The sequence below is a fragment of the Trichechus manatus genome, unplaced genomic scaffold (assembly GCF_000243295.1).
Source record: "Trichechus manatus latirostris isolate Lorelei unplaced genomic scaffold, TriManLat1.0 scaffold00094, whole genome shotgun sequence".
NCBI classification, from domain to species: domain Eukaryota; kingdom Metazoa; phylum Chordata; class Mammalia; order Sirenia; family Trichechidae; genus Trichechus; species Trichechus manatus.
Window position 1 is genome coordinate 4,092,062 of NW_004444030.1, and position 15,647 is coordinate 4,107,708.

General features: G+C 41.0%; 1 protein-coding gene across 1 annotated transcript in view; it reads right to left on the reverse strand.

Annotated features, from left to right (window-relative positions):
- EXPH5 (exophilin 5) overlaps positions 1 to 15,647 on the reverse strand; it is an 85,403-nt gene that overhangs the window by 31,187 nt on the left and 38,569 nt on the right. The window contains exon 2 of the mRNA XM_004382478.2: positions 957 to 1,117. Within this exon, the coding sequence (XP_004382535.1) occupies positions 957 to 1,117 (161 nt within the window). The remainder of the gene's footprint in view (positions 1 to 956; positions 1,118 to 15,647) is intronic.

A 15,647-nucleotide genomic window follows, 5' to 3' on the forward strand; every position in this document is an offset into this window, starting at 1 on the left:
CCAAACTCTTAACCACTATGCCAGCAGGGTTTCCCCCATATCACATATATATATATATATATATATATATATAGTTTTATATGAGTATTAAAAAATCCTAAGGCAAAATTGACATATACAAATTCCATAATACTTTTGGACATGCTGAGTGTATAAATATTAGAGGAATTCAAGGTATGGGGAAAGTCCCCATGGCATTTATGGGGTTAATCTAAAACTACGAGTGTTTTCAGATAGATTTGTTTATTATGGGAGTTGCAAAATATTGTCAATTTATAAATTTAGAAATATTGTTACGTGTTTCACGATGTTACTAATGTTAGTGATATATGTACAGAATCAGTCAATGTGCCTCTGTATCAGTAAAAAGACACTTTAGACTGTTACAGTATTTTAGAATTTCTAATTCATTTCATTATTCTCATAATAGTTCTGTGAAAGCACTTTTTATTATTGTAATTTTGAGGTGGAGGAAAAAAGTGATTGTTGAAGTTAAGTGACATGCTGGTAGTCACACAGTCAGAAGGTCCAAAGAAGGCATTTATTAGAACTCATGTATAGTGTTTTTGTTGTCAAAATACCAGAAGGGCAGGATACTCCTCTACCTCCCCCTACTCTTTCTTTCCCTTCTCCCCTCCCTTTCCTCGTGCTCTCTCCCTCCCATCCGCCTCCTTCTTCATCATCATCCCATTTATTTGTTTACTGTGTTTAGCTTAGTGTTTTATACATATAATTTTATGTAATTCTCACAACCTATGAGGTAGGTATTATTATATCCATTTAAAGATGAGAAAATTGAGACTTACAGAGAAAAAGTAACTTGAACAGAGTCACACGGATTTGAATCCAGGCCTTTTCTGACATCAATGTCTATGTTCCAAACCACTATACTATCTTGCCTGATTCTAAAAACATGCTCCAAGACATTATTACAGTAAAATCTAACTTTTTCTCACCAGTTTTTGCCATCCCCCTGCTCAGCCTGTACCTAAGTGGTTGTTTTAACATTTGGCTAACATTTGCTTCATTGCAAAACTTTTTTCTTTGAATTTCTTCAAACCATTCACCAGTCACTCCTTGAAGCCATCTGCTATCTCTCTTTGTCTTCTGGAGTTTGCTGAAATAAAGCAGAAATATCAATTTACTCTTTAAATTCTTGGAATTTTGGGCCCAGATTCACATCTACTGCAAATACATGTGATGGGCTACATTTTACCTGGTGTTGGGACAATACAAATTTTAAGTCTAGGGGAAAAAAAAAATTGGCTCTAGTGAAAATTTCCTTTCGCCACTGGGTATAAATGTTAGCTGTATTTTTCTAAATACATTGAAGATCTAAATGTTTTTGCCAGTACTTAAAATAAGTAAGTGAGGACAACCTGGGCTGAGCAACATGCTAAAACCTGACCTAATAATCCAATTGAATGGCAGATGCTTTAGTGATGTGTAGAAATTAGAATATTCTAGTTTTGACTACACGTTCATTAATTAATTCATTAATCAATTAAATGTTTATTGAGCAACGTCTATGTATCAGGCCCCATGTAGGCAGTTAATATGACACATAAGGCTCTTACTGGCCCATCCAGTGGTCAAAGGTAAAAGCTAACATGCAGAAAATTGTTGAATGTATTGGTCTTTGGTAATGGGCTTCTTCCTGAAAACACAAACGCCCATGAATGAGCACAAGGCTAATGCTCAGGTAGTAAGCGACAGTGTGATTTGAGCTGGTTCAGGAGGGCCGTCCAGGGCACCACTGTGCCTGCCCCACACCTTCAGAATATCAGGCCTGAAATTCTATCATTATCTCTTTTCTTCTCCCTTGCTCTTTCCTGCTTAGTTCTCTTTCAAATGAAAATGCTGCTTTAAGTCCTTAAATCACCCGTTGTGATTTGGTTTTGTTTCTTTTTTTACAGTAGATCATTTCACTTTATTTCTAGAGGACCCTAGGACTGTTCGGAAATGAGAGCTGCTCAATCCAGAGGGTGATGTCTCCCTGGGCTGAGGGAAAAAGATCAGAAAGGGGACTTTGCAGAACATGATGACAAGTCTTACACAGTAGTCAGTTTTGCAGAGCATTGGCAAAAACGTTAGGCTTATTGTCCAGTTCCAAGCTTGGGAAATTCCGCTGTTTGGGGAAGTATTTCACGTGACCTAGCAGATGTTGCCCTTTACTCAGGGTCTGCTGTGAAGGACAAGTGTTAGGGACTTTGTATTACTAGGAAGGTGGTCAGCAAGAAATCTGCAAAGTGGTAAATTTGGGGTTACAGGCAATGAGCTGAGATGGATGCGACTCTGGCTCCTGCTTGGGGCTATGATACTGCCATTTCATAAAATAATTGAGAAGGAAGCCAGAGACCGTCCTGCCCAGACTTGCGTTTTGAAAAGCATTAGGCAGCAATCATTCTGTTGTACCTACAGAATTTGCATTAGTGCCTCCCATTTTGCCACCGCCACCCTTCTGACACCTGGCCACTCCTGTCTCCTTTGCTACTTCCTTTGTTAACAGACTAAAGGGCCACAGGTATCTGCTTCTAACCAATACTGGCTGCCTCCAACTTATTAACACCTGACTTAATAACAGCCCCCATTTGCACCTGATCTCCATTTCCTCTGAGCCCTCCCAAATTGTTGGTTCCCCAACCGCTTCCACCCCACCCACTTCTGAACACATCTATTTCATTTCAGAGGGCAGTCAAGCATAGGAACTCTCTAAATCAACATAACTTTTACTTATTTCTTTTCTAGAGGCTCAAAAGAGCCCTAGTGGTGCAGCGGTTAAGCTCTCGGCTGCTAACCAAAAGGTCCATGGTTCGAACCCACCAGCTGCTCCATGGGAGAAAGATGTGGCAATCTGCTTCTGAAGAGATTACAGCGTTGGAAACTCTATGGGGCAGTTCTACTTTGTCCTACAGTATTACTACGAGTTGGAATCAACTCGACAGCAATGGGTTTGGACTAGAGGCTCAATGTAATACTGACTGTCTTAAAATAATCACAGTTCACTTAATCCCACCTCAAGTGCTCATTCCACGCTTGCACACATATCTGTCATTGCCAGTTTCTTTTCCAATTTCTGGCAAAATAGTCAGAAATTTGTATTACCCGCGAATCCTCATAGACTTTGAATTCTATTTCAGTAAATAAATTTTTTGAAAATAATCCTTCCGCAAAATATATTGATTTAACTGAATATTATGCAGTTGCTGAAAATAATTATGCAGGCAACGTAGAATCTTGGGAAAATGCATATGACAAACACAAGGCAGGAAAAGCTAAATACAACAATTTATCTAAGATTAGAGCTATGTACAAACAATGCACTCTTTGGACACTCTAGGGAAAAAACGAAAACACCCGATCTCTTAGAGTAGCCTAATTATGTGTATCATTTGTTATATTTATTGAACAAGTAGAGCTATTTTTCTTTTTAATTGTGAATTTTTATTTATATTACCATTTTTCAATTATAATTGTTTTGAGATACAGAAAAAAACCTATTTTTCACAGTCCTAACACAATCACTATTGCCCTTTTGGTATAATTTTTCCTCTGCATTTCTTACACGATTGTGATAAAATTTATTCAAGAAACATTTGTGTCAGGCCCTGGAATACAATGGTGAGCAGAACAGATATGGTTCCTGCCCTTGAGGGGCTTACAGTCTAATGGGAGAGACAGACATGAAGCCAGTAATGATACAGATGTATAGTGAGTATGACTTAATCATTTAACACATATTTGAACTCCGGGTATAGAGCAGTGAACAAGATAAGTACCTGCCCTTGCGGCATTTACATTCTGCTGAGGTGCGACAACCAGTAAAAAAGCATCAGGTACTATAAGAGCATATAACAAGGGGACCTGGTCTGGACAGCAGTGACGATTTCCCTGAGTAGATGACATATGGGTGGAAGGCTGAAGGATGAAGCAAGGGGACAGTGGGCAGGGGGGTCTGGGAGAGTTTTCTAGACAGAGGAATAGCCACTGTAGAGCAACAAAGATCCCACGAGAAGGAGCAAGGAACTGAAATGAGGCCCTTCTGGCTGGAGTGTGAAGATGGAGAGGAAGGCTAATCCAAGGGGAGGAGAGGCAGCTGCCAGACTATGCAGGACTTGGGGTCGGGTTAAGCAGTTTCGCCTTTAGTCTTGGAGCAATAAGAAATGTTGATGATTTAGCAGGGCCATAACATATTGGATTTGCATTGGAGCTGCAGGTGGACAGTAGATTCCAGTGGGGGAAAGGAGAGAGAGGTGTTTGCTTGGACCAGGATGGTGGTGGTGAAGCTGGAGAAAAGTAGGAGTTCAGAGCTACTTAGAGGATAAAACTGACCCCCAACTATCCACCAAGTGATAAAGTGACTTTGGAGGATTAGGGACAGAGACATGTCAAGGAAAACCCTTACCTTTCTGATTTACACAAGTGCATGGAAGACGCCATTCATAGAGATCCAAACTTCCGACTCATAGCAACTATACAGGACAGAATAGAACTGCTCCATAGGGTTTCCAAGGAGTGGCTAGTGGATTTGAACTGCCAACCTTTTGGTTAGCAGCCAAGTTCTTAACCACTGCACCACCAGGGCTCCTTCATACAGATACTGCATATATAATCTTAAATACAACATTATATAAAAAACACTTTTAACATTATTCAGCTTTGGAACAATCATTAAATATTTGCATAATATTTGAACTAGTATGCTTACCACAATTTATTGTGTCCTGGTGCAGGATATTGAGGTTTTCCCTTATAAATTATGCTGTATTTCATGTATTTTCTATTTTTATAGTGTCTCCGGCAGACACTGAAGTAAAATTATTGGGTCAAAGGATCAAAACTGTTTTGTGACTCTTTATAAAAAACTAGCTGCTTTCGAGTTGATTCCAACTCATGGCAACCCCATGTATGGCAGAGTAGAACTGCTCTCCATAGAGTTTTCAATGGCTGATTTTTTTAAAGTAGATTGCCAGCCTTTCTTCTGAGGCATCTCTGGGTGGACTTGAACCTCCAACCTTTTGGTTAGCAGCGGAGTGCTTTAACTGTTTGCACCACTAGGGACTCCATGCTTCTTTATAAAGACTACCAAAATGCTTTTCAAAATGGCTGTATGTGGTGTGACTGATTACTTTTTTGTGGCCTTTCTAGCCATGCTCTTGTAACTCCCACCCAGGTGACTTGGCGGGACTGTGTGACAGGGTAATTGTGGCCCACCAAAACGATTGGTCAGTTTTGCTATCCCGCTAGGTTTGAAATGAGCCACCCCAGAGGAGGGAAAGAGACGAGCCCACCACCACCAAGGAAGGAGAGACCAGCAGGAGAGAGACCCGCAGGAGATAGCGCAGCAGGCTCCTTGGCCCAAGGAGTGAGAAAGCTGAATGTGTTTGGGCAGAGACTGAGGGCCAGGGAGAGGCGTGCCTGCCAGCACGGCTGGAAAGAGGCTGTCCTGATGGAAGAACTGTATCCTTGAATGTTCCTGAGCCTGAACTGTAACCTGTTACTTCCCTAATAAACGCTGTAATCATGAGTAGGCTCTGGGAGTTGTGTGTGGCCATTGCAATGAATTATGGAACACAGCAGAGAGGTAGAGAGTGCCATGGCAGGGACGGTTGGTGTCAGAATCAGTAAAGATGATGGAGAGAGAAGGCATGTCTGACGGCTGCCTCACAGGAATCAGCCTTGGGCTGTTGATCTTGGTTTTTCCTTCCCCCTTGTGAAGAGAGAGGAGGTCAGACACAGCCCTCATGCCATTTTCACACTGTGCCAATTTTACTCATGCCAGCAATGTTCAAGACTGCCATTAGGATCCTTGGAAGACTAGGTATTATCATTTCAAGTTTTTTATTTTCTTAATTTAATACTTTAAGTTACCATATTTATAACTGTAGTGATTATTTTTCTTTTTGAGAATTTGTTTTCTTTGTTTTAATAAAATATGCTACATCTTTTTGATAAGGAGTGAGGTATGAACACTTCCCCATATAATTAGTCTGCTTACTAATTATACTTTGTGTTTTGGCCACTGTATGGTTTGTCAATTTATGAATTAGTATGTCAGAGTTTTTCATTGGAAAGAGACATGTTTAATAAAAATGTTAACTCATTATTTTTCTTATTTCCTCTAAATATTTCCCACAGGCTTTTAGCTTTTATTATGATTAAATTTTGAATGTTGGGCCATAGAAACCTCATTCTGGCTAGAGTTAGAGTAGGTAAAACATAACCAGTAAATATACTTATGCTAATATTTGTTCCCTGAAGACAAAGAGAAATGAAATGCAAACAATAGTTACATGCCTATGTGATACATGAAGGCGGACATGATTTAAAGAAATTCGGAAGCTTTAAAGAAGAAATATTTCACAGATGATCCTGGGTATGGTTGTCAGGTAAGTAGGTGAACTTTTACAGTCAAGACCCAGAAAATTCAAGGTTCAAGTCGTCAAAAATGGCACTGTTTACCTCTTATCAAGGAGTCCCTGAATAGTACAAACAGTTAATGTGCCTGGCTGCTACCTGAAAGGGTGGAGGTTTGAGTTCCCCCAGAAGCACCTGACAATCTACTTCAGAAAAATCAGCCACTGAAAACCGTATGGAGCACAGTTCTACTCTGACACACACGGAGTCTCTAGGAACTGGAACTGACTTGATGGCAACTGTTTTTGTTTTTTGTTTTTTTAATTTTTATTTTTTAACCCTTACCAAGAAAGCAGAATACAAACAGTTCTGGCCTTCGAAGTAAGGATGACTTAGGAAAGGAAACTATGAATGACATAAAAGTCTAACTCCCTGGGTACCTGTAACTCATCTCCTTAACCTTATACACCCAAGAGCCACGTGTACTGTAAAATAAATACAGTTTGTATATTTATAATGACTGTCTGAGCTTCTTGTACTAAAAACACAACAATCGTGGTTTAGACTCATTCATTTACTTAAAAAATAAAATATCAATGAAGCTCAACACTAGCAAACAAGGAAAAATTATGAACATAAAGTAGAGATGCAGTGATGTATGAAACTTAAGAGGATGGTATTTTACGTTTCCACTGGCCTCAGTTTGACAGGTGAAACATTCGTAAGTGGAATTCAACCAAGTTCATAACCAGTCTGCACTGGGCTCTTCCTCATTTATATTCGTTTGTTGTAACTCTGCCAGCCATCTGGAGCATAGAGATTCCTTTATGCCATCAGGGCTTCGAACTAGCTTGTTCTGGTTTGACCCCTGTTGAGAATCTGCACTTCCACCCCAGATAAACTGAATCAGAACCTACATTTTAACAAGATCCCCTGGTAACCTAAAATCACCCAGGGATCTTGTTAAAATTCTTATGTATACATAAGAATCACCTACAGTCTTGTTAAAATGTAGATTATGATTCAGTATATCTGGGGTGGAAATGCAAATTCTCAGTAGAGGGTAGAACTGGGAATGAACTGATTCACAGCCCTGATACTAATGAGAAGAACTTCAGTGTTACAAATAACAAACATATGGGTAAATTACAAGTACACAGCTTGGCTAATTATTCTAGCTTGACTCAACATATCACAAGGGACTGTTGTCTACACTTTTAATTTGTTTTACCCTCAGGCTGATCAACTTAGCTAAATTAATCAGGTCTTTTCTTGCTCTGCCAGAGGCCCAGCCCTCTGCTCCAAGTTAAAATACCCTTTCCTCATTCAAATGAATCTTAGTCTGCTGAGTGCTGCCTTGGATTCCTTCCTAAAAAAAAACCCAGTTGCCGTTGAGTTGATTCCAACTCATGGTGACCCCACATGTGTCTGAGGAGAACTGTGCTCCGTAGGGTTTTCAATGGCTGATTTTTTCAGAAGTAGATTGCCAGGCCTTTCTACCATCCTAACAAAAAACCAAACCCATAGGGACCCTATAGGACAGAGTAGAATGGCCCCACAGGATTTCCAAGGAGCAAATGGTGGATTTGGACTACAAACCTTTTAGTTAGCAGCTGGGCCCCACAGGATTTCCAAGGAGCAAATGGTGGATTTGAACTACAAACCTTTTAGTTAGCAGCTGGGCCACCGGGGCTCCGCTTCCATCCTAGCACCTTCTAAACCAGTCTTTCCCTTTAGGTTCTTCCTCCTGAGTTAAATTTCATTTTTGCTTAATTTTTCAGACTTGAGTTAATAAATCCTATCCTTCATCCTCTCTTCTTCATCTTCAACTGTTCTTTGTTCACCTTTATTCTATGAAAGTCTTTAACCTTTATTTCTATGACTAATTAATTATGTACTAACCATTTAAAATGTGCTCAGTAAATGACAGCTCTCTGTTTATCTCCCACTTTTTGGCTCTACTTGTCTGTTCCCTGTTAATTCAATCCTGGTCCATTTTTGAATGGAAAGAGCACTGAACTACGGTCAGGTCCTAGCTGGGTGACCTTGGCTTTACTTTCCTCTTTGTCAAAGATGGTTAGATGACATGGTAGATTGTTTGCAAAAAAGGTCTTAACAATTTGTCTTATCCCCGAATGCTCCTTTGCAATGTGACTTTGTCAATCTCTTCCTATCAAGAGGTGGTGTCTCTTTCTCTCCCCTTTCCGTGAATCTGGACTGGTCTTGTGCTTGCTTTGACCAATAAAATGTGATGGAAGTAAAACTCTGATGCTTGTCTCCCTCTTGGAACCTTAAGAATACCACAGAAAGAGGCCCTGGCTAGCCTCCTTGGGATGAGCAATCAAGTAGAAAGAGAGGCCCAGCTGAGAGTCATCACCAACTGCCAGACATGTGAGTGAAGCAGGGCTTTGAACCGGTTCATTCCGGTTTGACTCCCTGCTGATAATTTGCATTTCTACCCCCAGACATACTGAATTAGAATCTATACTTTAACAAGATCTCCAGGTGATTCTTATGTACATATAAGAATCACCTGGGAAAGGGCACGGATCCTCCATAGACACATCCAAACTCTCTGAAGGACTGAATTGTTGGGCAGAGGGCTGTGGGGACCATGGTTTCGGGGAACATCTAGCTCAACTGGCATAACATAGTTTATAAAGAAAACGTTCTACATTCTACCTTCGTGAGTAGCATCTAGGGTCTTGAAAGCCTGTAAACAGCCATCTAAGATACTCCACTGGTCTCACCCCTTCAGGAGCAAGGAAGAATAAAGAAAGCTAAAGACACAAGGGCAAGATTAGTCCAAAGGACTAATGGACCACAACTACCACAGCCTCCACCAGACTGAGTCCAGCACAACTAGATGGTGCCAGGCTACTCTCACAGGGATCACAACAGAGGGTACCGGACAAAGCTGGAGAAAAATGTACAACAAAATTCTAACTCACAAAAAAAGACCAAACTTACTGGCCTGACAGACTGGAGAAACCCTGATATTATGGTCCCTGGACGGTCTTTTAGCTGAGTAATGAAGTCACTCCTGAGGTTCACCCTTCAGCCAAAGATTAGACAGCCCCATAAAATAAAACAAGACTAATGGGGCACAACAGACCAGGGACAAGGACTAGAAGGCAGGAGGGGCAGGAAAACTGGTAATAGGGAACTCAAGGTCTAGAAGGAAGAGTGTTAACATGTCGTAGGGTTGTTAACCAATGTCATAAAATATGTGTACTGTTTAATGAGAAACTATTCTGTAAACCTTCATCTAAAGTATAATTATAAAAAATTTTTTTAAAAAAAGGAAAGTGAGAATGGTTACACAACTCAAAGAATGTTATCAATGTCACTGAATTGTACATGTAGAAATGGTTGAGTTGGTGTATGTTCTGCTGCGTATGTTCTCAACAATAAAAAAAAAAATCACCTGGGAATCTTGTTAAAATTCTTATGCATACATAAGATCACCTGGGGCTCTTGTTGAACTGTAGATTCTGATTTAGTACATCTGGGGTAGAAATGAAAATTCTCAGCAGGGGGTCAAATAGGAATGAACCAGTTGGAAGCCCTACAGTGAAGCCATCTTAGATCATCCACACCTAGTCGAGATGCCAGTCTATTACAGCCAAATGAGTAATCCCACGTGAGACCATTAGAAGAACCAATCAGCTGAGCCCAGCCCAAATGGATGTCCCACAGAACTGAGCTAATAGAGGTTTTTTTTAAGCCCTCCAGTTTTGGGGTGGTTTGTTATGCAAAACAACTACAAAACGGATACAAATGAGATTATCTAAAAGACGCCTGCTGGTCTAAAATCTATGGTAAAAAAATTCAGCATTCCTCCATTACATTTAAATCACAATAAAATCTCATAAAATTGAAAAGGGCCTCAAGAGATAATCTGGTCAAGCATCCTGTCTTCAGGCAAACTGATAACAATAAAACAATAAAATCGATAACAATAACAACAGATATTTATAGAGCAACAAATAGTTAAGTGCTTGGCTACTAACCAAAAGTTTGGTAGTTTGAACACACCCAGAGGCGCCTTGGAAGAAAGGCCCGGCAATCTGCTTCTGAAAGGCCACAGCCAAGAAAACCCCATGGAGTGCAGTTCTACTCTGCATCACATTGGATTGCCATGAGTTGGGATCGACTCCACAGCAAATTTTTTTTTTTTTTTTTACTGTCTATCAGGGATTTTACAGTCATTATTATCAGTCTTCACACTGATGGTGCAGAGGTTCCAATGTACTCATTTACAGAAAGAACAGTGAAGCTTACGCAGGGGTGTGAACTCACACCTTGATTCTAAAGCCCATGTTCTCCTTACCTTATATCTCACTGACTTTGGTATCATTAACCCCAGTCATAAACAAATAAGCAAATGATATAAACTTAAAGTGACTTTTGCCAATTAAAGAGGTAGTAATAATAATTCAAATATGACTGAAAAGAGAGCAGTTATGAAAATTTTGAAAACAAACAAGTCCCCTCAACCAGGAAATAGGACTTACAGCTTCCATTGTCTTGTTAGAAAAATCTCAAATATTTTCAGAAATAAACTCATAAACCCCTCATAAACTCCTCTTGCTGAAGCTTCAATTCCTCTTTTTGTTGTTCTTACCTCCCCTTTTATCTCCTCACTCACAGATTTTCCTCCACTTCTCTTACTACCTCGGCTTCGGTATGAATATCTTTTTTTTTTTTTTTTCCACAACCAACCTTCTCATAAGTGACGATCTCACTACACCTTGTTCTGCCTTCCAGTAGGGTAACTATCCTAATCCCTATCAACCTTCTACTCTTGGCTTTAAGGACTTCTTGCTAAATATTTCCAAAACCCCCACCCTATCCTGGTCTTAAGAAGCCCTGGTGGGGCAGTGGTTATGCTCTCGGCTGCTAACCGAAAGGTCAGTGGTTCCAACCCACCAGCTGCTCCGTGGGAGAAAGACGTGGCAATCAGCTTCCGTAAAGATTTATAGCCTTGGAAACCCTATGGGGCAGTTCTACTCTGTCCTGTAGGTTCATTGGTTTTGGGTTTTTTATCCCGGTGTTACAGGTTCCACCATCAATGAACTCCAGAATGAATTGCTCAATTACACGGAATCCGGTAAAAGCGGATTTGCCACTTGAATTATAGGAGATCAAAGCATCATTACAGTTTTCCTCCCACACAGGAATTCAAACACATTTTTGTTTCATATTGCCCAGCAACCACAACACACAGAAACGCACAAATGGGGTGCATGGGGTGGGGAGCTGTATCTTCAGCCAGAGCCTCAACTTCGGGTTAATGTCCTAATGGAGAATGGATCAGTATTCCCAGACATGAACTTTTCAAAAATCTGAAGCCCCAGGGGAGACTCACCAGCTCAGGAAAAGGCTGCTCTTTTGTTTTCCTGCTCCAGAAAGGGGTTACTTGTCAGGTGCAGATTTCTTACCGCTTGTCCTCTAGGGAAACCTTTAGGACGACTATCGTGAGTTCTCAGCCAGGAAGAAGCAGAGCAAAGGAAGCAAAAGCCCTTTGTTCAGTGGCAGCACCGGGCGGCTTGCAATCCAGGGCCAGGCCTCTCCTCTCCCTACTGGCTCTTCGGAAAAGATCGTTATTTGAGAGTTTTTGCCTCTGACATCAGAGCCTGTTCTTTAGCTCAGCCCACATCCAAGACTCAGGGAGGGGCAGAGATTAGAAAAAGCAAGCAGGTGTACTCAAAACATGCCCTTTTGCTAACAGTAAATGTAAGCCACAGAGGAAAGACTGAAGAAAGGTGAACTCAGATAAGCAAAAGCTGTAAACTAATCTCAAGAAAGCAACAATAAAAAATCTCTAGAGCTCAAAGAGTGGCAATAAAATAATGGCAGTAGCACTCAAACCAGGCTAGATAATAAAGCTCATTTAAACGTTTTAAAAGGCTATGAGCAAAGTTTCCCTTAATCTAGGATAAAGTACAACCTTTTATTTATCATTTTTAATTGACCGTTGCAGCCTTTCTGGATGTTTATTCTCACATGACATGAAAGTCACAACAGACGGAAAAAAGTTATCTAAGTAATAATAAAACAAACAAAAACAGTTGCCATTGAGTGGATTCTGACTTACGGTGACCCCACGTGTGTCAGGGTAGAACTGTGCTCTATAGGATTTTCAATGGCTGATTTTTCGAAAGTAGATAGCCGGGACTTTCTTCGGGTGCACCTCTGGGGTGGGCTCGAACCTCCAACTTTTTGGTGAGCAGTGAAGTGTGTTAAGCCTTTGTACTACCCATACTGGATCAGATCACAGCAGACTTGCTTGGTGATCTGTTACCAACAGTTCCCTAAAGAAGGTGCTATAGAAATGACTAGCTGTCCCTGAGTTCAAACTTAAGAGTTTAAGAACCAATTCCTCTTGTAGCCACCAGGGCTTTTCTGTCTTCCTAGGTTTATCTTAACTTTTTTTATGTCCTTTTAGCACAGTGGTTGAGAGCTCAGCTGCTAACCAAAAGGTTGGCAGTTTGAATCCACTAGCTGCTCCTTGGAAACCCTATGGGGCAGTTCTACTCTGTCCTATAGGGTCGCTATGAGTCGGAATTGACTTGATGGCAATGGTTTGGTTTTTTTTTTTTCTTTTGGTTTGGGGAGGATTGAATGTGTTAATGAATATAAGGCCCACAGACCTGGGTCTGGCATACAGAAGGTACTGAGAAAGTGTGACCTGTGAAATACGCAAGGCTGGTGGTAAAGTTGGTGTGGAAATTGTGCATAACCTTCCCCAACACAACAGAGGTCAACAGAATCTTTCTTAGGCTTTTCCTTGGCCTATAAAGAGGCTCAAAAGCATCAACTGTTCAGCTTGAGCACCTGCTACTCTTTGATCTCCATGTTGCACTTAACTCAACAGCACAATAATGAGAGAATTAAACTTTGCAGTGCAGATGATCACAAACACAGCTTCAACGGCATGCTCAGGAAGTGGGGGCAGGGTAGATGAGGTTCACCGCTGGTCACTGGGCGGAAAGCACTGACTGATGCCAAGGTTTGGGCAGCACGATTACAAAGAATACCGCACATATAGTAGTAAAAGGTCTAAAAACATATATCATTCCAAACCTGAATACAGCAAACATACCTAAACTGAGAAGCACTTATACTTTTAATTATCCTAAACCCAATTCCAGTCTAACTTCAGAAAGTAACTATTCATTCAATGATGGAACCACTATTTATCAAACACTGTGTGCCAGGCACTGTTCTAGGAGCTTGGAATACATTAGTGCATAAAAAAGAGAAAGATCCTTGCTTTCCTGAAGAGTGCATCTAGCAGGTGGCAGTATTTCCACAGCCACCTCCCTGGTCCAAACCACCAACCTCTATGTCTTAGACAGCTGCAGGAACCCCGACCTGTCTCCTTACTTCCATTCTTGTTCCCCTTCCATCCAGTCTCCAAACTGCAGTCACAGTGATCTTTAAAAATGTAAGTTGTATCACGTCCCTGCTCTGCTTACATCTCTCCAATAGCTTCCCATCATGCTCAGGGTATAATTTCAAACTCCATAGTCTCCAAGTCTACACAGCATCTGGTCCCCTGCCTTTTCTACCCTTTTCATCATGCGCCTCTTCCCTCCCTCAGCACCTGGTCTTCTTTCTCATCCTATAACAACCAAGTATGTTCCTGTTGGGCTTTGCACCTGCTGTTCCCTCCATCTGGACAGCTCTTCCCTGGTTTTTCACAAGTCCATTTCTTTGTATTATTTGTTGTTGTTAGGCACTGTCAAGTCAATTCCTACTCATAACGACCCCATGTGACAGTGTAGAACTGCTCCATAGGGTTTCCAGGCTGTAATCTTTACAGGAGCAGATTGCCAGATCTTTCTCCTGCAAATCTGCTGGGTAGGTTTGAACCACTAACCCTTTGATAAGCAGCCAAGCACTTAACCACTGTGCCATCAGGGCTCCTTTTGTGTCATTTAGGCCTTAGCTAAAATGTCACATCCTTAAAGAGGCCTTCCCTGACCTACCAATATAAATTATACCCTCTCCCAACTACTGTCTCTTTCTATCAAAATTACTTGGTTTTAACTTTTCTTAATCTCATTAATCTCTTTCTCAGATCTTCTTCATTTCTTTGTCTTTTTGTTTGTGTGCCCCCGTCCGCCACTAAAATATGATCCATAAGAGCGAGGACCTTGCCTGTCTTCTTTTCTTTAGTATCCCCAGGGTCTGGAATGATAATTGACATAGAGTAAGCCCTGTTGAACAAATGAATGAATATGAATTTGTATAACTCTCTTCTTTCTGGATCTGCATTGCTTCATCTATAAAATGAGAGGGTTGGACTTGAGGGTGCTTTCCCCCTTTTTGATTCTAAGCATATTTTTGCTAATGTTTCAAAGGGTATACCCTAGTATTTGGGGGCAGTGGTGGTCCAGTTGTAGAATTCTCACCTTCCATGCCAAAGACAAGGGTTTGATTCCCAGCCAACACACCTCAAGCACAACAATCACGTGTCTGTCACTGGAGCCTTGCGTGTTGCTATGATGCTAAGCAGGTTTCAGGACAGCTTCCAGACTAAGACTAGGAAGAAAGGCCTAGCAATCTACTTCTGACAATCAGCCAATGAAAACCCTATAGATGGCAATGGTCTGGTCCGCAACCAGTCATGGGGATGGCGCATGACTGGGCAGGGTTTTGTTCCATTGTGCAAGGGGTCACCATGAGTCAGGAGCTGACTGACGGCAGCTAACAATAACTCCAGTATTTAAGAACGTGACTACAAATCCTTGTTTAGCTCTGTCTGAGATCTCAAAGATTCCAACTCTATCTCCCTTGGGCCTCTGTTTTCCAGTCTGAAAAGTCGCAGTCTCTCATGTGGTTCTCATGAGTCAGCTGCCCTTTCCCTCTCTTGGCCCTTTCTTTCTGCTGCTTCTGTCTGGATCCATCACATTACTGAAATGAAAAAACTAGAAGAAGATATATAATTTCAGACACAGACTGACAATAACTTTATGGAAGACGAAGATAATTGTATTATTTCTAAAACCTACATAATTGGGATTCTACAAGAGAAGGCAAGCTGCTCAGAGATGCAGAATGGGACTCAGGCGCCTCTTATATAGCTTTTACTAGCATAGCCACAAAGTGGCTTAGAGACAATACGGTTCTGATCCATAAGTGTTCCAGTATCTCCACAACCTCTCTAGCATTTATTATCTTGTGTTTTTTGGATTAATGCTAGCCTTGTTGGGGTGAGATGATATCTCATTGTAGTTTTGATCTGCATTCCTCTAATGGCTAATGATCGTGAGCATTTC